Source organism: Oncorhynchus clarkii, chromosome 9 (assembly GCF_045791955.1).
Source record: "Oncorhynchus clarkii lewisi isolate Uvic-CL-2024 chromosome 9, UVic_Ocla_1.0, whole genome shotgun sequence".
In the NCBI taxonomy this organism is placed as follows: Eukaryota; Metazoa; Chordata; class Actinopteri; order Salmoniformes; family Salmonidae; genus Oncorhynchus; species Oncorhynchus clarkii.
The window spans coordinates 70,285,624-70,311,378 of NC_092155.1; the positions used below are offsets into that span (position 1 = coordinate 70,285,624).

The 25,755-nt window shown below is 43.5% G+C and overlaps 1 protein-coding gene and 1 non-coding gene across 2 annotated transcripts; one reads left to right on the top strand and one right to left on the bottom strand.

The window, feature by feature from the left end:
• Window positions 1-1,634: 1,634 nt before the first annotated feature.
• On the bottom strand, window positions 1,635-7,287 carry LOC139417385 (protein FAM107B-like). The gene is made up of 5 exons (XM_071166653.1): window positions 7,091-7,287; window positions 3,849-3,888; window positions 3,361-3,529; window positions 2,519-2,663; window positions 1,635-2,045 (listed from the first exon to the last, which is right to left on the bottom strand). The coding sequence occupies exons 1-5, from the start codon at window positions 7,115-7,117 to the stop codon at window positions 1,941-1,943; spliced, it is 486 nt and encodes a 161-aa protein (XP_071022754.1). The 5' UTR covers window positions 7,118-7,287; the 3' UTR covers window positions 1,635-1,940.
• Window positions 7,288-15,151: 7,864 nt separating this feature from the next.
• On the top strand, window positions 15,152-15,465 carry LOC139417655 (small Cajal body-specific RNA 2). The gene has a single exon (XR_011635203.1). It is a non-coding gene; the product is annotated as a small Cajal body-specific RNA 2 (non-coding RNA).
• The last annotated feature ends 10,290 nt before the right edge of the window (window positions 15,466-25,755 follow it).

Consider the following 25,755-nt stretch of genomic DNA (forward strand, 5'->3'; position numbering starts at 1 on the left):
GTGTTGAATACAGACTTCAAAACTAAAAGTGAATCATTTTTCTAGTAATATTATTAAAACGTAGAAAAAGAAAAACATCTATTCATAAATAAAATAAGATATTTGTCCTTAACATACACATTGTTTACAGTAGACATAAACTCAGCAAAAAAAGAAAAATACCTTTTTCAGGTCCCTGTCTTTCAAAGATAATTCGAAAAATAATTCAAAGATAATTTGAAAATGTTTCCCATGCTTGTTCAATGAACCATAAACAATTAATGAACATGCACCTGTGGAACGGTCGTTAAGACACTAACAGCTTACAGACGGTAGCCAATTAAGGTCACAGTTATGAAAACTTAGGACACTAAAGAGGCCTTTCTACTGACTCTGAAAAACACCAAAAGAAAGATGCCCAGGGTCCCTGCTCATCTGCGTGAACGTGCCTTAGGCATGCTGCAAGGAGGCATGAGGACTGCAGATGTGGCCAGGGCAATAAATTGCAATGTCCGTCCTGTGAGATGCCTAAGACAGCGCTACAGGGAGACAGGACAGACAGCTGATCGTCTTCACAGTGGCAGACCACGTGTAACAACACCTGCAAAAGATCGGTCGCTGGACCAGACAGGACTGGCAAAAAGTGATCTTCACTGACGAGTCGCGGTTTTGTCTCACCAGGGGTGATGGTCAGATTCGTGTTTATCGTCGAAAGAATGAGAGTTACACCGAGGCCTGTACTCTGGAGCAGGATTGATTTGGAGGTGGAGGGTCCGTCATGGTCTGGGGCGGTTTGTCACAGCATCATCGGTCTGAGCTTGTTGTCATTGCAGGCGATCTCAACGCTGTGCGCTATAGGGAAGACATCCTCCTCCCTCTTGTGGTACCCTTCCTGCAGGCTCATCCTGACATGACCCTCCAGCATGACAATGCCACCAGCCATACTGCTCATTCTGTGCGTGATTTCCTGCAAGACAGGAATGTCAGTTCTGCCATGGCCAGCGAAGAGCCCGGATCTCAATCCCATTGAGCACGTCTGGGACCTGTTGGATCGGAAGGTGAGGGATAGAGCCATTCCCCTCAGAAATCTATGGGAACTTGCAGGTGCCTTGGTGGAAGAGTGGGATGACGTCTCACAGCAAGAATGGGCAAATCTGGTGCAGTCCATGAGGAGGAGATGCACTGCAGTACTTATTGCAGCTGGTGGCCATACTGACTGTTACTTTTGATTTTGACCCCCCCATTTTGTTCAGGGACATATTAATCCATTTCTGTTAGTCACATGTCTGTGGAACTTATTCAGTTTATGTTTCAGTTGTTGAATCTTGTTATGTTCTTACAAATATTTAGACATGTTAGGTTTGCTGAAAATAAATGCAGTTGGAAGTGAGAGGATGTTTCTTTTGTTGCTGAGTTTATGTATTTTCACTCACATTCTTTATATAAAACCTACTGACTGGTTTTCCTACATTGCTTATTTGGGGCGGCAGGGTAGCCTAGTGGTTAGAGCGTTGGACTAGTAACCGGAAGGTTGCAAGTTCAAACCCCCGAGCTGACAAGGTACAAATCTGTTGTTCTATCCCTGAACAGGCAGTTAACCCAATAGGCCGTCAATGAAAATAAGAATTTGTTCTTAACTGACTTGCCTAGTTAATTAAATAAAAATTGCCTTTTTCCACACAGTATAACAGTCCAGCAAGAGATGCATATCAGTCCTAGGAGAAGTATTTTCAGTAACTTGCTGCAGTGAAGTTGATCCTCATCATATAGCTGTAGGATATGGATCGCAGTGGAGGCTGGTGGAGGGAGAAACAGGAGGATGGATTCATTGCGATGGCAGAACCATTGTGGTGGGGGAGGTGAACAAGTGTACCTCCCCCACCAGAAACGGACTGCAGCCAGGGCCTCCGTGGTGAGAGACTGCGGGGGCGGACGGGACGGGACGGAGCGTCAGCTGGTCGTCACTGCCCAGACACCTGTGTGCGTCTCAGGTTGTCCTTTACACGTACAAACTCAGGGACTTCTCTCTCCTGCTCCTCCCTGCGCCTGATCTCCTCCTGCTCATACTGAAACATGACATTTCAAATATGGTCATAGCCTTCTGCTGTTTTTGTAAATAGTAAATACACCATTTATTTTTCTCCCACTTATTGGTGTTTTATTACATAGTGTGTGGATGTGTGTTTCGCGTGTGTGTGTGTGTCTGGTGTGTGTGTGTTTAGAGTGTGTGTTTGTGTGTGTGTGTGTGTTTGGAGTGTATGTCTGGTGTGTGTGGCATGTGTGTGTGTGTGTCTGGTGTGTGTGTGTGCGTGTGTCTGGTGTGTGTGTGTGTCTGGTGTGTGTGTGTGTGTGTCTGGTGTGTGTGTGTGTCTGGTGTGTGTGTGTGTGTGTCTGGTGTGTGTGTGTGTCTGTGTGTGTGTGTGTGTGTGTGTGTGTGTGTGTGTGTGTGTGTGTGTGTGTGTGTGTGTGTGTGTGTGTGTGTGTGTGTGTGTGTGTGTGTGTGTGTGTGTGTGTGGTGTGTGTGTCTGGTGTGTGTTACCTCCAGCAGTATCTGCTGTCTCTTGCGTAGCTCCGTCTCCAGTTCCAGAGGAGGCTGTAGAGCCAGTTCCTGCTCTCTGTGCTGCTCCAGCCTCCTCTGTTCCAGGACTCGCTTCAGCTCAGGCTTCTCTCCTGGCAACAGACCTCTAAGTGGGCAGAACAGACAAAATATTCAGACATATTTACACTACTGCGCCAAGCAGAGCTGAGCTGAGCTGGCCTGGCTTGCATCCATCATAGTTGCTGGAAAGGACAATGTGAAACAAAATATCTAAGCCAGAAGAACGGTTCAGGTTGGCATGATTTGGGGGGAAAGGGTATTACATGCAGGGGTCTCAGTCTCTCTCACTCACTCACTCACTCACTCACTCACTCACTCACTCACTCACTCACTCACTCACTCACACACTCACACACACACTCACACACACACACACACACACACACACACACACACACACACACACACACACACACACACACACACACACACACACACACAATATGTCTATAGCGTCATCCACAGGACTCAGTGTAAATCCTGGCATGCCATTACACTATGTACTGCATGTGTACAGAGGCACAAATAAAAGTTCAAATGAACACACACACACACACACACACACACACACACTCGGTCTGTCCTTGTGGTGCTGGGAATAAAGGCAGCATAGTTTAATAATACTAGACCTACACTCAGACACTATTATCTCTTACACCTTTCATTTTGTCTATGCTTCAGCAGATGAGATCTTTCTTCAAAATTTGGAGATGTATAATAGAGCCTTCTGTTGATTTCTATGTATATTGTAAGTATATGGAAGTGTTTTATTTCAACCCCACCGTTTGGTGCTGACCAACAGTTCGCGGTGCAGGTCGTGGTGACTGGGTGTCTCCACAGTGGAGCCGTTCAGCTTCACCCTGGGCTGCTGCAGCTGGGACTGGCTCACCTCCTGGACCTCACTACACTCTGTAGACTGCCGGGACAGGGCGTCGCGGCACACATAGTTCTCTACAGAGGAGAAAAGGGTAAAAAAATAAAAAATATCTGAGAATTTGGCACGTCGAGCGTTTTTCCAGATCTGTTTTTTTGCGTTTGCCAACTCCAATGCTGTCATTGTCAGATAATTCCATAAGTTGTCGAGAGAGTAAAAACAGACAAATCAAATCTAATTTTATTTGTCACATGCGTCGAATACAACAGGTGTAGGTAGACCTTACAGTGAAATGCTTACTTACATCTCAGCCTACCACAAGTCAACGTGTACCATCAAATCTGAGATCACATCATTTATGAATTAAATCACTCTTAGCTGTTACTATAGATGTACCTTTTCTATGGTGCCGAAATCCTGGCCGCTGAGGAAGCACCTGAAAGGTGAGAGAGAAAAGAAAGGAAATCGCCCATCAATTAACTCCAGCAGAGTATACAAACATTGTACTGCATGGAGTCTAGTAATATGATACAGTAGGGAACAACACATTCGCACCACACCGTACCAAGGGCATGGTGTAAAACATCAGAGAGCTAACGGAGAAATAAGGATTGAACCACATCAGTGCATTATGTGGAGTGGAGTCTGAACATCCTGTCTGATCACCATCTCCAGCATCTGCTCAGAAACACTGGATGTGTGGGTAATATTCTCCTATAGTGTAAAACATCTTCCGTCACAGCACATTTTAATCTAACAATGTGGTATGTAATCAAGTCTTCCCTGTGTTAATCAAGCTGTTTGTTGATTCACCCCGTGCGATCTAGGTTGTGTAATAAGGGATAGAAGAAGAAGAGCCATCCCCGGATAGGCTGCCTGCTGTGTTACTAAACACGTGAAGAAGAAGAAGAGCCATCCCCGGCTAGGCTGCCTGCTGTGTTACTAAACGCGTGAAGAAGAAGAAGAGCCATCCCCGGCTAGGCTGCCTGCTGTGTTACTAAACACGTGAAGAAGAAGAAGAGCCATCCCGGATAGGCTGTCTGCTGTGTTACTAACGCGTGAAGAAGAAGAAGAGCCATCCCCGGCTAGGCTGCCTGCTGTGTTACTAACACGTGAAGAAGAAGAAGAGCCATCCCCGGCTAGGCTGCCTGCTGTGTTACTAACGCGTGAAGAAGAAGAAGAGCCATCCCGGATAGGCTGCCTGCTGTGTTACTAAACGCGTGAAGAAGAAGAAGAGCCATCCCCGGATAGGCTGCCTGCTGTGTTACTAACACGTGAAGAAGAAGAAGAGCCATCCCGGATAGGCTGCCTGCTGTGTTACTAACGCGTGCCGTCTCTATTTAGTCAAAGTGCTGTCACACGGAGGGAGCTCCTGTCAGAGCGCCAGGTCTTATTAACGGTTTGGCTCTACACTCAAGGTTACCAAGCTTTCCAAGTCCAGTCCATTCTCAAGCTCATCATCATCATCATCCTCACAGGGGCTTTAACTAAGGAACTTCAATATCATCATGATAATAATGCCATGGCAACCATCTGATGACAAACTCAACAAATATAAGGAGAAACCGTAGTATGCATGTGAAAACAAGCACCAAACTATTCGAACTGAACAACGTAACAGCCATGTAACAGCCTAATTATAGCCTTTATAAGAGATGACCCTGCTTCTACACCTGCATCGCTTGTTGTTTGGGGTTTTAGGCTGGGTTTCTGTACAGCACTTTGAGATATCAGCTGATGTATGAAGGGCTATATAAATACATTTGATTTTGATTTGACTTTATTGTAAAGTGTAACTATTAGAAGTATAGAAATAGCTACCACAGCTGGTAGAGAGAATCAATTCATCATAAGACTGTCCCTACTGGTCTCGACACACAGATTCCTCTGTCAGTAGTTGAAATCAGATAACCCTACTCTCAGATATATAATCACACTCTCCTTTGGAAGCAGGCCTCATGAACAGTATCATATTAACCAGAGGACAGATGGCAGACTGCAGTTGTCGTGACTGTTCTGTGACTGACCTTTGACTCACAGACAGGCAAAGTCAAAGACAAAAACTAGCATCTTGCTCCAGGCCACAAACACTATCAACTACTACTACAGGTCTCTAGATAGTTTTTTCGTGCTGGATTGATTGTACTGCACCCATAATGTGTCGGAGGCACTGAGGCTTTGGGAAAAGACCGCTGTTGGTCCTACAGCCTATCAATTACCCAGCATGCTCTGTGCTGTACCACGTTGTGCATGCATGTCTGTTTAGAACATGTCACTCTAAAGACTGTCAGGGACTATCTGCTATCTCTGGAACCAGTGTTATAAGCTGTACTGTCCTATTGCCCCCTCCCTCCCTCCCTGCCTCCTTCTTCCTGGTGCAGCCGGGTGTTATTGCAACCCCTCCCAGCAGGGTGTTGATCTGGAAATGGATGATAAAGAGGGACAGGGAACATGGTGACTTGCTTTTAACCAGAGTTACAGAGCCAGGAAATAGATGAATGCCACCCGCCAGCCAGACAGACCAGTCAGCCAACCAACGGCTAGCTAGACCAGAACAGATCAGCCAGCCAACCAACAGCTAGCCAAACCAGACTAGCCAGACAACAGCTAGCCAGACAACAGTCAGCCAGACCAGTCCAATCTGATCTTCTGGTGTCCCTCTCTAACCCTTCAGACACTGACATTGTTGGACCAATCCATATCTATAGAAATTCATGTCATTTTGATCAATCTCAACAACTAGGGCATTTTATTGCATTCTTGGGGGAAAACACATTGGATTGAATCTGTATCATTATGCCATAGGTTTATGGTCAAATCAGTTCAATAGGAAGCTATTCCCTTCTTGTAATATTCAGATGACCCATTTTAATACCCACTTGGCCACCTTGTGGCCACCCGTGGTAACATCCGCAGTCAGACCTGAAGTGTTTTTATCATGGTCTGTGGACTATAACTAACTCAAAGCCCAATGCTTGGTTATGACAGAAGGATAGACTATGTTTCTTCCTAGGTTTTGGCCTTTCTAGGGAGTGTTTCCTAGCCACCGTGCTTCTACACCTGCATTGCTTGCTGTTTGGGGTTTTAGGCTGGATTTCTGTACAGCACTTTGTGACATCAGCTGACGTAAGAATGGCTATATAAATACATTTGATTGATTGATTGAGCTCTCATCCTTTGCCAAAAAACACCAACATACACCTCCAGTCTACTGCAAAGAAATCCACATGTCTGTCTGAAATTTTTGTCGATTGCTCGAATCTTTTGATTGTTTGGATCAATCCACACACTGTCTGTAATGCTGTACTACTGATTAAGTATAGGCACAGTAGAGTTGTTGCTCTACAATGTAACCCCATAACATTTTGACTATGCAGAAAGAAGCAACAGCATCCATAGCATCAATGCATAGTCAGCTTAGGTATCCATTCCTAGAAGGTCACAGATCAGCATCTCTAATATGTTGATCAGAATCACCTGCCACTGTCAGTCAACACCATAGAATTGAATATAACACTAATTGAATGTATCTCTATGGCCAGCACCCACCACCTATGACAGGTGTCCAACGGAAAACCAGGTGTGATAGTTGAACCACCAATTCAGAAAGCAGTTCAGACGATAATAAACAGACTCACTTTCTTTGAGTTGTATGCCCCTTCCATGGCACGGTCGCTACGGTCCCCCGTTTCTATCAAGCTACAAGGTCTCTCCCCTCTCTCTCTCTCTCTCTCTTATTCAATAGTCCATTGTCAAATGCCACACACCTCTACACAGACTGCTTCTTTGCATCTCCCAAATCCAACATACTAGTGCTGTCGCCGAGGAGAAGACTGTCTGTAAGGTTACAGTTGAATGATTTAAACTACCAGTCGTTGACACACAGTGGCAGTAGACAACCCCGATAATCCCATTACGCCATTCAAGATTAAGGGAACATCCCAAATGCAACCCTATTTCTTATATAGAACACTACGTTTAACCAGAACACTGGTCAAACGTAATCTACTACATAGAGACTAGGGTGCCATTTGGGATTCACCCCCCCCAGATAAGGACGTGGGATTAGCTAATTGCCTTGGACATGAATGCGGCTTTTAACCACTCCAAATTACAAAGGTAACGTAATGCAAAGAAATCGAGCCATGACCTCAGAAAAAAAATTGTAGACCTCCACAAGTCTGGTTCATCCTCAGGAAGGAGACGCGTTCTGTCTCCTAGAGATGAACGTACTTTGGTGCGAAAAGTGCAAATCAATCCCAGAACAATAGCAAAGGACCTTGTGAATATGCTGCAGGAAACAGGTACAAAAGTATCTATATCCACAGTAAAATGAGTCCTATATCGACATAACCTGAAAGGCTGCTCAGCAAGGAAGAAGCCACTGTTCCAAAACCGCCATAAAAAAGCCAGACTACGGTTTGCAACTGCACATGGGGACAAATATCGTACCTTTTGGAGAAATGTCCTCTGGTCTGATGAAATAAAAATATTACTATTTGGCAATAATGACCATCCTCATGTTTGGAGGAAAAAGGGGGAGGCTTGCAAGCCAAAAACACCATCTCAACTGTGAAGCACAGGGGTGGCAGCATCATGTCGTGGGGGTGCTTTGCTGCAGGAGGGTCTGGTGGACTTCACAAAATAGATGGAATCATGAGGCAGGACAATTATGTGGATATATTGACGCAACATCTCAAGACATCAGTCAGGAAGTTAAAGCTTGGTCGCAAATGGGTCTTCCAAATGGACAATGACCCCAAGCATACTTCCAAAGTTGTAGCAAAATGGCTTAAGTACAACAACGTCAAGGTATTGGTGTGGCCATCACAAAGCCCTGACCTCAATCCTATAGAAAATGTGTGGGCAGAACTGAAAAAGCGTGTCCGAGCAAGGAGGCTTACAGTTACACCAGCTCTGTCAGGAGGAATGGGCCTATGTTCACCCAACTTATTGTGGGAAGGTTGTGGAAGGCTCTCCGAAATGTTTGACCCAAGTTAAACAATTTAAAGGTAATGATACCAAATACTAATTGAGTGTATGTAGACTTCTGACCCACTGGGAATGTGATGAAAGAAATAAAAGCTGAAATAAATAATTCTCTCTACTATTATTCTGACATTTCACATTCTTAAAATAAAATGGTGATCCTAACTGACCTAAGACAGGGAATTTTTACTAGGATTAAATGTCAGGAATTGTGAAAAACTGAGTTTAAATGCATTTGGCAAAGGTGTATGTAAACTTCCGACTTCAACTGTATGTGTATATATGTGTGTGTGTGTGTGTGTGTGTGTGAATATATATATATATATATATATATATATATAGTGCCTTGCGAAAGTATTCGGCCCCCTTGAACTTTGCGACCTTTTGCCACATTTCAGGCTTCAAACATAAAGATATAAAACTGTATTTTTTTGTGAAGAATCAACAACAAGTGGGACACAATCATGAAGTGGAATGACATTTATTGGATATTTCAAACTTTTTTAACAAATCAAAAACTGAAAAATTGGGCGTGCAAAATTATTCAGCCCCCTTAAGTTAATACTTTGTAGCGCCACCTTTTGCTGCGATTACAGCTGTAAGTCACTTGGGGTATGTCTCTATCAGTTTTGCACATCGAGAGACTGACATTTTTTCCCATTCCTCCTTGCAAAACAGCTCGAGCTCAGTGAGGTTGGATGGAGAGCATTTGTGAACAGCAGTTTTCAGTTCTTTCCACAGATTCTCGATTGGATTCAGGTCTGGACTTTGACTTGGCCATTCTAACACCTGGATATGTTTATTTTTGAACCATTCCATTGTAGATTTTGCTTTATGTTTTGGATCATTGTCTTGTTGGAAGACAAATCTCCGTCCCAGTCTCAGGTCTTTTGCAGACTCCATCAGGTTTTCTTCCAGAATGGTCCTGTATTTGGCTCCATCCATCTTCCCATCAATTTGAACCATCTTCCCTGTCTCTGCTGAAGAAAAGCAGGCCCAAACCATGATGCTGCCACCACCATGTTTGACAGTGGGGATGGTGCGTTCAGCTGTGTTGCTTTTACGCCAAACATAACGTTTTGCATTGTTGCCAAAAAGTTCAATTTTGGTTTCATCTGACCAGAGCACCTTCTTCCACATGCTTGATGTGTCTCCCAGGTGGCTTGTGGCAAACTTTAAACAACACTTTTTATGGATATCTTTAAGAAATGGCTTTCTTCTTGCCACTCTTCCATAAAGGCCAGATTTGTGCAATATATGACTGATTGTTGTCCTATGGACAGAGTCTCCCACCTCAGCTGTAGATCTCTGCAGTTCATCCAGAGTGATCATGGGCCTCTTGGCTGCATCTCTGATCAGTCTTCTCCTTGTATGAGCTGAAAGTTTAGAGGGACGGCCAGGTCTTGGTAGATTTGCAGTGGTCTGATACTCCTTCCATTTCAATATTATCGCTTGCACAGTGCTCCTTGGGATGTTTAAAGCTTGGGAAATCTTTTTGTATCCAAATCCGGCTTTAAACTTCTTCACAACAGTATCTCGGACCTGCCTGGTGTGTTCCTTGTTCTTCATGATGCTCTCTGCGCTTTTAACGGACCTCTGAGACTATCACAGTGCAGGTGCATTTATACGGAGACTTGATTACACACAGGTGGATTGTATTTATCATCATTAGTCATTTAGGTCAACATTGGATCATTCAGAGATCCTCACTGAACTTCTGGAGAGAGTTTGCTGCACTGAAAGTAAAGGGGCTGAATAATTTTGCACGCCCAATTTTTCAGTTTTTGATTTGTTAAAAAAGTTTGAAATATCCAATAAATGTCGTTCCACTTCATGATTGTGTCCCACTTGTTGTTGATTCTTCACAAAAAAATACAGTTTTATATCTTTATGTTTGATGCCTGAAATGTGGCAAAAGGTCGCAACGTTCAAGGGGGCCGAATACTTTCGCAAGGCACTGTATATATATATATATATATATATATACAGTATATCACAAAAGTGAGTACACCCCTCACATTTTTGTAAATATTTGAGTATATCTTTTCATGTGACAACACTGAAGAAATGACACTTTGCTACAATGTAAAGTAGTGAGTGTACAGCTTGTATAACAGTGTAAATTTGCTGTCCCCTCAAAATAACTCAACACACAGACATTAATGTCTAAACCGCTGGCAACAAAAGTGAGTACACCCCTAAGTGAAAATGTCCAAATTGGGCCCAATTAGCCATTTTCCCTCCCCGGTGTCATGTGACTTATTAGTGTTACAAGGTCTCAGGTGTGAATGGGGAGCAGGTGTGTTAAATTTGGTGTCATCGCGCACACACTCCCTTATACTGACTGGTCACTGGAAGTTTGACATGGCACCTCAAGGCAAAGAACTCTCTGAAGATCTGAGAAAAATAATTGTTGCTCTATATAAAGATGGCCCAGGCTATAAGAAGATTGCCAAGACCCTGAAACTGAGCTGCAGCACGGTGGCCAAGACCATACAGCGGTTTAACTGGACAGGTTCCACTCAGAACAGGCCTCGCCATGGTCGACCAAAGAAGTTGAGTGCACGTGCTCAGCGTCATATCCAGAGGTTGTCTTTGGGAAATAGACGTATGAGTGCTGCTAGCATTGCTGCAGAGGTTGAAGGGGTGGGGGGTCAGCCTGTCAGTGCTCAGACCATACGCCGTACACTGCATCAAATTGGTCTCCATGGCTGTCGTCCCAGAAGGAAGCCTCTTCTAAAGATGATGTCCATCTCTGATTTCTTCCTGTGACATCAGGTGCTGTAGATGTCTTGGAGGGCAGGCAGGGTGCTCCCGGTGATGCGTTGTGCAGACCGTACCACCCTCTGGAGAGCTCTGCGGTTGCGGGCGGTGCGGTTGTCATACCAGGCGGTGATAGACCCCGACAGGATGCTCTCAATTGCGCATCTGTAAAGGTTTCTGAGGGTCTTAGGGGCCAAGCCGAATTTCTTCAGCCTCCTGAGGTTGAAGAGGGGCTGTTGCGCCATCCTCACCCCACTGTCTGTGTGGGTGGACCATTTCAGATGGTCAGTTATGTGTACGCCGAGGAACTTGAAGCTTTCCACCTTCTCCACTGCGGTCTCGTTGATGTGGATAGGGGCGTGCTCAGTCTGCTGTTTCCTGAAGTCCACGATCAGCTCCTTCATTTTGTTGATGTTGATGGAGAAGTAATTTTCCTGATACCAATCCGCCAGGGCTCTCAACTCCTCCCTGTAGGCTGTCTCGTCATTGTTGGTAAATCAGGCCTACTACTGTTGTGTCCTCTGCAAACGTGATGACAGAGTCAGGGTGTGCGTGGCCGCGCAGTCATAGCTGAACAGGGAGTACAGAAGGGGGCTCAGCACACACCTTTGTGAGGTGCCTGTGATGAGGATCAGCGAAGTGGAGGTGTTGTTTCCTACCTTAACCACCTGGGGGCGGCCCTTCAGGAAGTCCAGGACCCAGTTGCAGGGTGGGGTTCAAACCCAGGGCCCCGAGCTTAATGATGAGCTTGGAGGGTACTATGGTGTTGAAGGCTGAGCTATAGTCAATGAACAGTATTCTGACGAAGGTATTCCTCTTGTTCAGTTGGGTTAGGGCAGTGTGCAGTGCGATGGCGATTGCATCAACTGTAGATCTATTGTCGCGGTAAGCAAATTGAAGTGGGTCTAGGGTGTCAGGTAAGGTAGAGGTGATATGATCCTTAACTAGCCTCTCAAAGCACTTCATGATGACAGAAGTGAGTGCTATAGTCATTTAGTCCAGTTAACTTTGCTTTCTTGGGAACAGGAACAATGGTGGACATCTTGAAGCATGTGGAGACCGCAAACTGGGATAGGGAGAGATTGAATATGTCCGTAAAGCCTTGCGAGGGTTAACACGCTTAAATGTCTTACTCGCGTTGGCCACAGAGAACGAGAGCCCACAGTCCTTGGTGGCACTGTATTATCCTCAAAGCGGGCAAAGAAGGTGTTTAGCTTGTCTGGGAGCAAGACGTCGGTGTCTGCGACATGGCTGATTTTCGCTTTGTAATCCGTGATTGTCTGGAGACACTGCCACATACATCTGGTGTCTGAGCCGTTGAATTGCTACTCCACATTGTCTCTGTACTGATGTTTAGCCTGTTTGATTGCCTTAGGGAAGGAATAACTACACTGTTTCCATTCTACCATGTTCCAAGTCACTGTGCCATGGTTAAATTAGGTGGTTTTCTAAAATGAGTTATCTGTGTTTTGTCTGGTTGATCATGAGTCTCCATCTTTTACACTAATTGACTGCACATTGCATGTTCTGTAGGTCATGTCCCGTTTCTTTCATCAAAATAACATCAGCATATAAAATGATACTTAGCATTTCATCATCTTACTCCAATATTTAACTGTTTAATTTCTTTTGCCAAATAATTTATAAACAAAGCAAACAAAGTCAGTGATAAGGCATCTCCTTGTTTTACACCCGAAAGTGTTGGAAACCAATCTGTATGATATTCATTACATCTAGTTCTTAACTGGCTTGCCTAGTTAAATAAAAATGTATTAAGAACTAACATAAACACAAACAATTGGTACTTTGTAAAGAGACTGGATTGCATGATAAAATTTCCCATCAACCATTGTCTTTAACATTTCAATAGTCTAAAGTGGGTTTCTCTCATAGTCTCCTTTCAAAATAGATCTGTTAAGATCAGCTTGGTCCAGTTTAGCTCAGTGCAGAATGCAAATGTAGGGATTAAGTAAGTTAAAAAGAAAAAGATTTCAGTAAGAGATGCACCCTCATTGATTTCAGTAAGAGATGCACCCTCATTGATTTCACTAAGAGATGCACCCTCATTGATTTCACTAAGAGATGGACCCTCATTGATTTCACTAAGAGATTGACCCTCATTGATCTCACTAAGAGATGGACCCTCATTGATTTCACTAAGAGATGCACCCTCATTGATCTCACTAAGAGATGGACCCTCATTTATGTCACTAAGAGATGCACCCTCATTGTACCAGATATGGACTAGAAGTGATCCTGCAACTGGTTTACATTGCCCTTCTACTGTGATACATTCACCATGTACATGTTTTTCCGGTCAAACAAATGTAAATATAGTAGCAGCATGACTTTGCTTGGAGAATGCAACGCTTATTTCTGTATCGTTATGAAAGTGTTTAGTACAGTTGCTTATTAGCTAGCAAGCTAACTTTAGCCACCAACAAGTTCAGGTGTCGTTCACCAGCAGGTAATTTAGCTAGCTAATGTGAAGACTTGGTTGACTCAGTCAATAGCCATTCACTTCAAAAGCACAATAAAGCCCTAAATTAACGCCACACTTGAACTATTCGTTCAACTTCAGCAAGTTAGTACACAAACGGTCTACAAACAAATCTATGAAATTGTTACATCAGTTTGCTAATGCCTATCTCTGAGCAATGTATTCATTCGATGGTGTACTGGTGTTCGGCTTGCTGTTCATCTGCACGTGTGCCTCGCATGAAGGGCTGGCTGAAAAGAGAGGGGTCTGGGGGAGTGTTCTATAATGGTATTAAATGGGAATAAGACTGTGCCTCCTAATTAACATGCCAGCGATTGATAATTAGTCAACAGGATTAAATCAGGCATCCCTTAAACATAGTAAAGGGTCTTCTTATTAATGTGCTATTTAAAATGGAAAGTTTAACATGATTTCAATAAATGTTCATGCACATCACTTGTGCATTTGTACACACACCTACCTCTTGCTTTTCTAATGAGTTTAAAATGTGATGTTTACGACTTGATATAACCAGTGATTGTCTTTGTTCTTGTCTCAACAGCATCTGTGATTGGGACCAGACTTCACCTGACAGTGGCTCTATCCTGTGTGACCATGGCATTCTATGTCTTTCTAAAGGGACCAACTAGGGGACTGGACTGTCTAGTCAGCACCTCATGGACACTAGCCTGGTCCCAGGTTTCTTTGACAATGACAGCAATTGAATTTTCAAGACAGTAAAAACACAAATAGATCTGTGACCAGGCTGCATGGACACTGGCTATGAGCTTGGAACCAATGAACGATGGGGATAAAAACTTTCCAAAAGTGGGCTTCTCTCTGTCAACATGCCACACTTTCTGAACTGAGATCTTATTTGAGTTAGAGAGGTGATGAAAAAAGGTCAAGACACTGAAAGACACAGAAATCAACAACATGAGAGAGGGCCCCTCTGTGTGCAGTCAGTGGTGAAAACAGATTGGGTGATGTATCTCTTTCTGTGTATTCAAAATGGGACTTTGGGAATTTAACTGTGAATCTAGTGCTTTTGGGATTTAGGAGTTTGGACCAAGGTACCTAGAAAGGACCAATGTATAACACAGCCATTCATTTGACATTTATTTTTTTAAGTGTGATTTTCTATTACGTGGATGAAGGTGGAATAGAGGGTGGAAATGGAAAATAAAGTTCATAAAATATATTGCCGTAAATTAATAAAGTTTAACCATTTATAAGTTATTTATATGTTAAGAATGTTGTGTGATCAATTATAAAAAAGGCACATGTAAGCCTCCTGCTCAATACAAGGCAGCCACTGGTTACCATCTATGGCCACATGAGGGCACGCTATTATTTTACGACAGCCTTCCCCCCGATATGTCCCATGATTCCTTGCGCTCTATAAATTCCATAACTCGGAAACGGAGCCATTCTTGTTTTGTTTGACTGGTGGCGTGTGTTTGTGTGAGCGAATGAGTGCGAGAGAGAATGATTGTTTTATGTCTGTAATGTTTCATGTCTTAGTCTAGCGACCAAAAAAAAACTACACAGTGATCTTATTTGATCTGATCGGGGTTGGGCCTTGCTCCGATTCGGAAATGATAGGACCCGACATGCGAGCCCCTGAGGCCATGAGCATGAAGCTTCCACTAACTTCAGGGCCTCCACAAGAAATTGTGGTCAGAAGTGATGACTCGATCAGATATACTAGGTCCGAGGAGATTTGTGGTTTTACCTCATTCTCCACACCGGCCAATGAGTATAACAGCGATTCTGATCTGCCATAAATTCGATAATTGTGCCCAGGTGTAAGAAGCTGCCTGTATTTGGCTGGCTAGCTACTAAGCTAACGTTGGCTAACGAGGTAACTCTTTGTGGCCCATGCGAACAGCAAAGCTAACAAACAGCCAGGTAATGAGCCAATGACAGTAAAGTCGTTTTGGAGAGAAGTGGGCAAATTTGTAGTTTCATAGATATTCGTTTTGTGGTCCTGCTGCTGGTCACTTCAAAAGAAACCATGCTCGTCAAACACTTTCTGCTCAATGTGCATCCAGTCTAACATGTCATTTGACATGGTTCGTTTTTCTTGGGGGGGTAGATAGATAGTAGCTTCCGTCAATGTAATTGTCTGCATTTTCAATCTCCCATGTATTTTATTTTTTATGTGTGTGTATATGTAGCGTGGTTCGTTCTGCGTTGTGCACTTTTAATTAGGACCCGGGCACAACTGTAGGTCTGCTGATTTGCCCTGCACACGAAGAGACGACACACAGTATTTTAGCCTTTTAGCACTTTTACAATCACGTGTATGTACAATATTGATATGAAAAAGTGTTTGTACACCAAAAATAACATTAGCTATGCAGCTGTAAAAAAAAAAAATGTAATTTTAAAGCACACTGAATTATTATTATCAAATTATTAACATCTCACCTTGGCCTGGCCTATTTGAATTGGACCTTGTGTGCAATTTGGTGCATAATCTAGGGGAACAACATCACACTGTGACACATATATATATATATATATATACATATATATACATATATATATATATACATCCTTTATCATTTTCTGCTAACCCTACCTCCCCTAATTGGAGTAAACTAATGAACAACAACACTTAGGATTTTACTTCCAGTTTATACACACTATATACATTTTACAGACACAATCTATTTTACAATAGTTATATGTTGTTTGTTTTTAGTCCTGTCCTTCCCCAACCTCCCATCGATTTCTGATGTCCATCTAGTTGCTGTATATTTTTAACCACTGTTTCACGAAAGTTCTGAACCTATATACATTTTACAGACACAGTATATTTTAGATTTGTTATCTTGTTATTAGTCCCACCCTACAGCTCCATTCAACTCCTCCCATCTGTCTCTTAACGCCATCCTCATTGAATTTCTATTCTATCTGTGCTGAGATGCTTCACAAAAGTTCGGAACCTTTGTAATCTCATAGTTTCTATAGATTGTAAATTAAATCGTTTTTGCTAAAAGTATTATATCATTGATCGATTGACTGACTTTTCAGATCACCCAGTATTGCTATCTGCAGCGTTAGTTCCAGGTAAATTTTGCAATTTTCAGCCATTACACATGGACAGTACCAAAATAAATTGTCTAATGACTGTCACTTCACAGAAAAATCTGCAGAGCTGGGAAAGTTGTATATATGCACGACTGTTCAAAAGTTTGGGGTCACTTAGACATTTCCTTGTTTTTGAAAGAAAAGCAAATTTTTTGTCCATTTTAAAATAACATCAAATTGATCAGAAATACAGCGTAGACATTGTTTATGTTGTAATGACTAGTGTAGCTGGAAACGGCAATTTTTTTAATGGAATATCTACATAGGCATACAGAGGCCCATTATCAACAACCTTCACTCCTGTGTTCCAATGACATGTTGTGTTAGCTAATCCAAGTTTATCATTTTAAAAGGCTAATTGATCATTAGAAAATCTTTTTGCAATTATGTTAACACAGCTGAAAACTTTTCTGATTAAAGAAGCAATAAAACTGGCCTTCTTTAGACTAGTTGAGTATCTGGAACATCAGCATTTGTGGGTTCGATTACAGGCTCAAAATGGTCAGAAACAAAGGACTTTCTTCTGAAACTCGTCAGTCTATTCTTGTTCTGAGAAATGAAGGCTATTCCATACAAGAAATTGCCAAGAAACAACATCTCATACAACGCTGTGTGTGTACTACTCCCTTCACAGAACAGTGCAAACTGGCTGGCCCGGTGCACAACCGAGCAAGAGGACAAGTACATTAGTGTCTAGTTTGAGAAACAGACGCCTAGCCTCCTGGTTTTGTCACCCATGCTTGTCAGTAGCAGTCTCCCTCTGGTATAAAGTTCTTACTACTGAGGAAATCTTGGTGGTGTTCATTTGTTGATTTCAGATGGAAGTCTAGGTTGTCTTTAGGTGCCATGGATGGTATAGATGATCGTTAAGTTAATTTATATGCCATTTTATGATGTAAATTATGCATGTTTTCAGTTTCTGTAAAATGTGCGTGTGAATCAATCATGTCAAAGTTTATATTGTGCTAGCTGCATTTAGCTAGTAGGGCTACTTCCCCCCCCCCCCCCATGTTGCCCTTTGTGTCAACTTGATAATAGGACTTGTAGAGCTTGAATATTAGCCTACCTGCCGGTAATGATACAGGACATTCCTTCTGATAATGACCAGAGTAGCCATGACAATCAGATGACTCCACAGTTTGCCATTTTGAATTAGGCGAGTTGGTTTATCAAACGCCTTTTTCTGTTCAGTTGGGAAGAAAAATGCATAGGCTAAGTGATAAAAGAACAGAAATCATTTAACGTCAGATCTACTGCCGGGGCGGCAGGGTAGCCTGGTGGTTAGAGCGTTGGACTAGTAACCGGAAGGTTCCAAGCTCAAATCCCTGAGCTGACAAGGTACAAATGTGTCGTTCTGCCCCTGAACAGGCAGTTAACCCACTGTTCCTAGGCCGTCATTGAAAATATGAATTTGTCCTTAACTGACTTGCCTAGTTAAATAAAGGTAAAATAAGATTTTTACATTTTTGAGCCAAAATATTGCTCAAATATCATCAGCGCTATTGCTGTCGTTCTCATTTTTAAGGAAAAGGAAAGGGATCTGTCGTTCGTGGCGTTATAACAGCTAGAAATGTTACAATGTGGATGAAGATAAATAAATGTTTTTGCCGCCAAATTGTGTCCCCTTGTGTTTGTCGCGCTCTACAATGTTTACTAACTTAACATTGGTAGCCCAAAAGCTGGCAGATGGCAATATTGAGTCGTGTCACCTTACCATCCAAATGCACCATCCGTTCAGGCTGCATAGGCTTCGATTTCCTCCTTAACTTTATTTAATGGCGAAAAGGCAGAAAAAAACGGGGGAAATATGCATACTTTCCTTATTAAAAAACCCATTACCAACACCATTACCCACCACCATGCTATTGGCTAATCCCAGATTCTGTGTATTGCATTCAGTTTCAACCTGATTGTCTGAATACGATACACAACATCCGGGATTAGCATTTAGCCAAAAGGGTCAGCAGCCAGTTTTGAACTGATAATCGGGCTGAGCCGAGGTATCACAGCAGGAACAGACATGTTCTCCAGAGAATGCAGCATAGCTCCCCGGGCAGGGTGTGACTGTGGATCCTGGGCTAGAACTGCAGAGGGTTCTTCACAACTGGCAGGTTGGGGCTCCCGACAGAGCCAGGGTGGACCTCACAGGCAGGGACTAGCAGAGGACTGAAGGGCCCAGAAGTCAAGGTCGAGCTCTGGCCTCTCAGGAGGCGTCGCTGAAGGTCTCCGATGAGGAGCAAGCGGAGGCTCCCCCACAGGGTCAGAGAGGACCTTGCTGGCGAGGATGGGACCTCAGGGCAGAGGCTGAAGCGGCCCCCGTGGAGGAAGCCATGGTGGGCTCCCACTCAAGACCAGGTGGGGGCTCCCCAAAGGAGCTGGGCTGGTCTCTTTGTGCTGAGATAAGTGGGAACCGCAATGCATGGGCAGTCGGTGTCTGGAAGACAGGGCTAAGTGGAGGACCCGTGGCTGGAGATGAACTTGGCTCCTCATCAGGAGCAGGTGGGGGCTTGTCATTGGCTTCTGGTGAAGCCCCCCTAACTGGAACAGGGATGACTCCTAGTGTAAAGCCAAGTGGTGGCCCCTGGGCTGCAGCTGGTGGCATAGATACTGGGACAGGGTCTAAAGATCCCTGGGCTGCAGCTGATGGCAGAGATACTGGGACAGGGGCTGGGGATCCATGGGCTGCAGGTGATGGCAGAGATACTGGGACAGGGGCTGGGGATCCCTGGGCTGCAGCTGGTGGCAGAGATACTGGGACAGGGGCTGGGGATCCATGGGCTGCAGCTGGTGGCATAGATACTGGGACAGGGTCTAAAGATCCCTGGGCTGCAGCTGATGGCAGAGATACTGGGACAGGGGCTGGGGATCCATGGGCTGCAGGTGATGGCAGAGATACTGGGACAGGGGCTGGGGATCCCTGGGCTGCAGCTGGTGGCAGAGATACTGGGACAGGGGCTGGGCATCCCTGGGCTGTAGCTGGTGGCAGAGATACTGGGACAGGGGCTGGGGATCCCTGGGTTGCAGCTGGTGGCAGAGATACTGGGACAGCGGCTGGGGATCCCTGGGCTGCAGCTGGTGGCAACCAGGGAGATGCTGGCTGATGAGCTGCATCAACGACGGTCTGTGGGCCAGTGGCTGCAACACGATGGCTCTCTGTTACAGGAGCTGGTGACCTGAAGACTGGGCCAGGTTGTACCTTCAGGTCCAGCTGGGCTGCCCGGGTAGCAGGCAGCGGGTCTACGATGACGGAAGCAGGCTTGGCCCTTGTAGATGGAGAAGGCTGCTCCTCATGCCTGGCAGACAGGGAGTCTGACTTGACAGGGGTAGGCTGAGCTCCTATAGCAGGAACAGACAGAAGACTGGAGCACAAGGTAGGCTCAGACCCATATTCAGTGGCATACAGGAACTTGAGGGAAGAATGGGTTAGCTTTGTAGGGATCAGCAGTAACCCTGGGGAAGGGGCAGACTGGGCCCCATCTGTGGTAGGTGGTCTGGGCTCCAGGAAAGGGGTAGTCAGAGCACCTGTGGCTGGAGAGGGCTGTAGCACCATGTTTGCCTGGAGCACCACGGTGGCTACTACTGGCTGATTCTCTGTAGCCGGAGCAGCTGAAGAGTCCACCTCGTTGATTAACTTCGGCTCTGTAGCAGGAGCGGGTGGCAACACTGGAACAGCAGCTGGCTACAGGCTACTGTTGACTGATAGGTCCTTTGTGGCGGCAGACTGAAACACCTTGTTAGGAACAGGCTGGATACCCATGCTGAGGGCAAATTGAGAACCAATGGCAGTGACGGGTAGACATACCCTGGCACCGTCAGTTGGCTGGTACTCCACACTGGGAGTGTCTAGAAGCTGACAGGTAGGTATGTCTCTTAGCTGGACCACTGGTGGAGGAGTAGCCACCTGACAGGTGGAATGAGCACCGGGACTGAGGGGAACTCATAGCTGCTGGAGGAGGCTCTTGGTAGCCGCACTGTAGGCTTGGAATGCCATCACATGCTGGAGGCCATGCATACCAAACATACCAAGACAGTCGTGAAGAGGGCACAACAAAACCTTTTCCCCCTCAGGAGACTGAAAAGAATTGGCATGGGCCCCCAGATCCTCAAAAGGTTCTACAGCTGCACCATCGAGAGCATCACCGCCTGGAATGGCAACTACTCGGCATCTGACCGTAGCACTACAGAGGGTAGTGCGAGCGGCCCAGTACATCACTGGGGCCAAGCTTCCTGCCATCCAGGACCTATATAATAGGCGGTGTCAGAGGAATGCCCATAAAATTGTCATAGACTCCAGTCAACCAAGTTATAGACTGTTTTCTCTGCTACCGCACAGCAAGTGGTGCCAGAGCGCCAAGTCTAGGACCAAAAGGCTCCTCAACAGCTTCTACCCCCAAGCCATTATACTGCTGAACAATTCATAAAAATTGCCACTGGACAATTTACATTCATTTACATTTCCCCCCTCATCAATCTACAGACAATAGCCCATAATGACAAAGCAAAAACAGGTTGAGAAATGTTTGCTAGTTTAGAAGAAAAAAAACGGAAATGTCACATTTACATTTACATACTCAGTACTTTGTTGAAGCACCTTTGGCAGCGATCACAGCATTGAGTCTTCTTGGGCATGACGCTACAAGCTTGGCACACCTGTTTTTGGGGAGTTTCTGCCATTCTTCTCTGCAGATTCTCTCAAGCTATGTCAGGTTAGATGAGGAGCATTGCTGCACATCTATTTTCAGGTCTCTCCAGAGATGTTCTATCGGGTTCAAGTCCGGTCTCAAAGACATTCCGAGACTTGAACCTTCCATCTGAGGTCCTGAGTTTCGCTTTGTCATTGTGTGTAGATTGCTGAGGATTTTTTTCTTCATTTAATACATTTTATAATAAGGCTGTAACGTAACAAAATGGGGAAAAAGTCAAGGGGTCTGAATACTTTCCGAAGGCACTGTACATGTGACTATTAAATTTATAATCTGAAATTGTGTTGTTGAATCTCTGTTCATCAACATATTGGGCCTTATAAAAATGCACACAGTCTCATTTAATTCATACAGCTGATGAGATCGTGCACCTGTCAAGTGCGGCAATGCCTGCTAAAACAGCATTCTCTAATGCAAAAAATAGACTTTTAGTAAAATAGACAAAATGTTGCTGTCCATTCATTTAACTAAATTAAAACCCTATATTTATTTAATTATTTTTGGGGTTCTAGAGAGTGGAATCCTGTGCCTCATAGTTAGGCTAGATACTGTATCAGCAGTCGTAGAATAATTTCAACTCTCCACCCCAACTGAGTATCATCTCCAGCGTGGAGGGACCTGCAAGCTGTTTTTTGTAGTCTACCTACTGCTCAACAACGATGATGCTTCACAAAGTTTTCTTTGCCTTCTTTGGCTCTTTTTATCCAAATTGATGCATCCATAGTGAGTGTTGCAAACGAGGACAGACTATTTTTACACGCTACGTGCATCAGCACTCAGCGGTCCCATTCTGTGAGCTTGTGTGGCCTACCACTTCGCAGCTGAGCCGTTGTTGCTCCTAGACATTTCCACTTCACAATAACAGCACTTACAATTGACTGCGGCAACTCTAGGAGGGCAGAAACTGATTTGATAAAATGGTGGCATCCTATGACGGTGCCACGTTGAAATTCACTGAGCTCTTCAGTAAAGCCATTCTACTGCCAATGTTTGTCTATGGAGATTAAATGGCTATGTCCTCGATTGTACACACCTGTCAGCAATGGGTGTGGCTGAAATAGACAAATCCACTCATTTGAAGGGGTGTGCACATGCTTTTGTATATAATGTATAGAATGATGTATCATCATCATCAATCTGCATTTCCAAATCAAATACATATTTTAGTGTTAAAGATGCATTACAGTAGTTTTGAAACTTAAAGGCAGAGATATAACCAGATGTACTAGTAGTGGTTATTGTTGTTCTGAGTACCAGTACTATCACAACTTAATACTATATAACCTCTATTTATCTACCAGTACTATCCTAACTTAATACTATATAACCTCTATTTATCGACCCCAGCTGTTCTCTCCCAACCTGAATAAGTTCTGCTGTGTGACGTCTGGCAGTGTGAGACTACTACAGCATGTTAACTCTCTCAACCTGAAAAAGAGCAAAGCACCAATATTTGGAAAGGCACACACCTGTCTATATAAGGTCCCATAGTTGATAGTGCATGTCAGAGCAAAAACCAAGCCATGAAGTCATCATCAGGTTCAGAGATGGAAATTAGTTAGAGAAGGGATTCCCAAACGTTTTAATGTTGTGGCTCCGAAATATGATACTCCTCTGGTAGACCCCAGTTTGGGAATCCCTCCCCTAACTAGAAGAGCACCTGGAACCTCCTTCAACCTCTGGATGGAGGAGCACATATGGGATGTATTTATTATTCCGTGTGTTGAAATTTTCAGAACGTTGCATATAGAAATGTATTAAATAGTGCTGTCACGATTCATGGATTCTACCTGACAGACAGTCATATTTGTTCTACACAATACAAATCTATGGGAACATTCTGTAATGTTGCACCTGGTGAACAGTATGAATGTTGCTCCATTCACTGCTTTGCACCAGACAAGAAGCATATATTCTAAACCAAGCAATGGAATGAATGGAATGGCCGGAACATGATGGATGTCTTTCTAAGTTTACAGAGAGGTGAAGAGAGTAAACATTTTGTTCAAAAACACTCTCCGTTTAAACTCTCAACATCTCTGGGTTGTTGCAAGAACTATGTTAAAGATTAGTGGTGTAAAAAGTATTGTCATACTTGATTAAAAGTAAAGATAACTTAATAGAAAATGACTCAAGTAAACGTGAATGTCACCCAGTAATATACTACGTGTATAAAAGTACCTGGTTAAAAATATTTTTATTTTTATTTTATTTCACCAGGTAGGCTAGTTGAGAACAAGTTCTCATTTGCAACTGCAACCTGGCCAAGATAAAGCAAAGCAGCTCGACACATACAACAACACAGAGTTGGACATGGAATAAACAAACATTTTTATTTATTTTACCTTTATTTAACTAGGCAAGTCAGTTAAGAACAAATTCTTATTTTCAATGATGGCTTAGGAACAGTGGGTTAACTGCCTTGTTCAGGGGCAGAATGACAGATTTGTACCTTGTCAGCTCGGGAACTTGCAACCTTTTGATTGCTAGTCCAACACTCTAACCACTAGGTTACACTGCTGCCCCACTAGGCTACACAAACAATCAATAATACAGTAGCATATACAGTATATACTTAAGTACAGTTGTGGAAAAAGTTCTTAATTGTCATACTTAAGTAAAAGTAAATACTATACATCAAAATCCTTATATTACGCCAGCCAGATGGCACGATTTTCTTTTTTTTATGTACAGCTAGGGCATATTCCAACAACACTCAGACATCACAAATGCAGTATTGGTGTTTAGTTAGTGCACCAGATCAGAGGCAGTAGGGATGACAACACACTGTTCTGCCTGAGCATTCAAAACGTAACAAGTACTTTTGGGTGTCAGGGAAAATGTTGGGATTAAAAAGTACAGATTTTCTTTAGGAATGTACATTTTACATTGACATTTATCCAGAGCGACTTGCAGTTTAGTGCAGTCATTTTAAGATAGCTATGTGTGACAACCACATATCACAGGCATAGTTAGTACACTTTTCTTCAATAATGCAGCTGTCAGCTAAATCAGAGCTAGAAGGGGAAGTCAAGTGTTGGTTCAGGAAAGTTTTTTTGTGTGGGGGGGATTCAAGGGGAATTATAGCCTACCTGGTGAAATAAAATAACGATACTCTTTGAAGAGGCAGGGTTTCAGGTGCTTTCAGAAGATGGGCAGGGACTTTGCTGTTCTAGCTTCAGGGGGAGCTCTGTCCTGGCAGTGCCAGAGAAGAGCTTTGATAGGGCTCCTGTATGGGTGGAAGGACAGCTCCTGCTCAAAATGTTGTAATTTTACATTTGAGTCACTTAGCAGACACTCTTATCCAGAGTGACAGTAGTGAGTGCATACACGTTCATACTTATCCCCCTTGGGAATCGAACCTACAAGTTGCAAGCACCATTCTCTACCAACTGAGCCACACAAGACCAATGTAGCAAAGTAAAAGTAAAAACATATATAAATAGTAAAGTACAGATATCCAGTAGAACCTCAAAGTAATTTTACACCTTTGTTAGAGATAATGGGAATATGTTTTTTACCTCAAGTTTTTATGTATTTGATCATATCAAAACAAATTCATGTTTCCATGCATTTGGAGAATGCTTTTCTCACCAAATTTTGTTGAATGTTTAGACGCGAACATGGACCGATTTGATGCTCTCGCAATAGTAATATAGTTTGCAGCCATGTAAAAGTCTCAATGGGTGCCTTATATTTTATGGTGAGATTGATTTCCCACAATATTTTCGGTATATTTTCATGAAACATGTGAACCTGTGCATTTGGGTTAATTAATTACTGACGTGTGTTTTTTCTCTTCATTATTATCAGCCATTTTATAAAAACATTTCCAAATGATGTCTGTTTCCCAAAATATGTTGTGAAAAACATGACTTTGTTCTTATTTCTACTCATACTGGAGGTGAGTATTTAATTTGGAAATGGGGCCATTTACTAAATGTTTGATACGCTTTTTTATTGACTCTTTAAATAATTTGTATTTGCATTAAAATCACTGTTTGTCTAAGCTTTTAAATAAACTTATTAAAAAGGTTCAGTGAAAAAATATCTGGTTTGTCCTTTGAGTTGCTCGAGGTTTAGAGTTTATCTCGCGACATTTTGTTGTTTTAGCAGAGGGAAACGGGCGCGCAGGGTAGATGACATTGTGAAATCCCGGGAGCCTAAACGCAAATGGAGTAGCTAGAAACGTATTCTCAACAAACTATTTCCGCCTTAAAACGTGCAGAATTTCAAGAATTTTGCACCTCGCTCACAACGAACTAGTTAG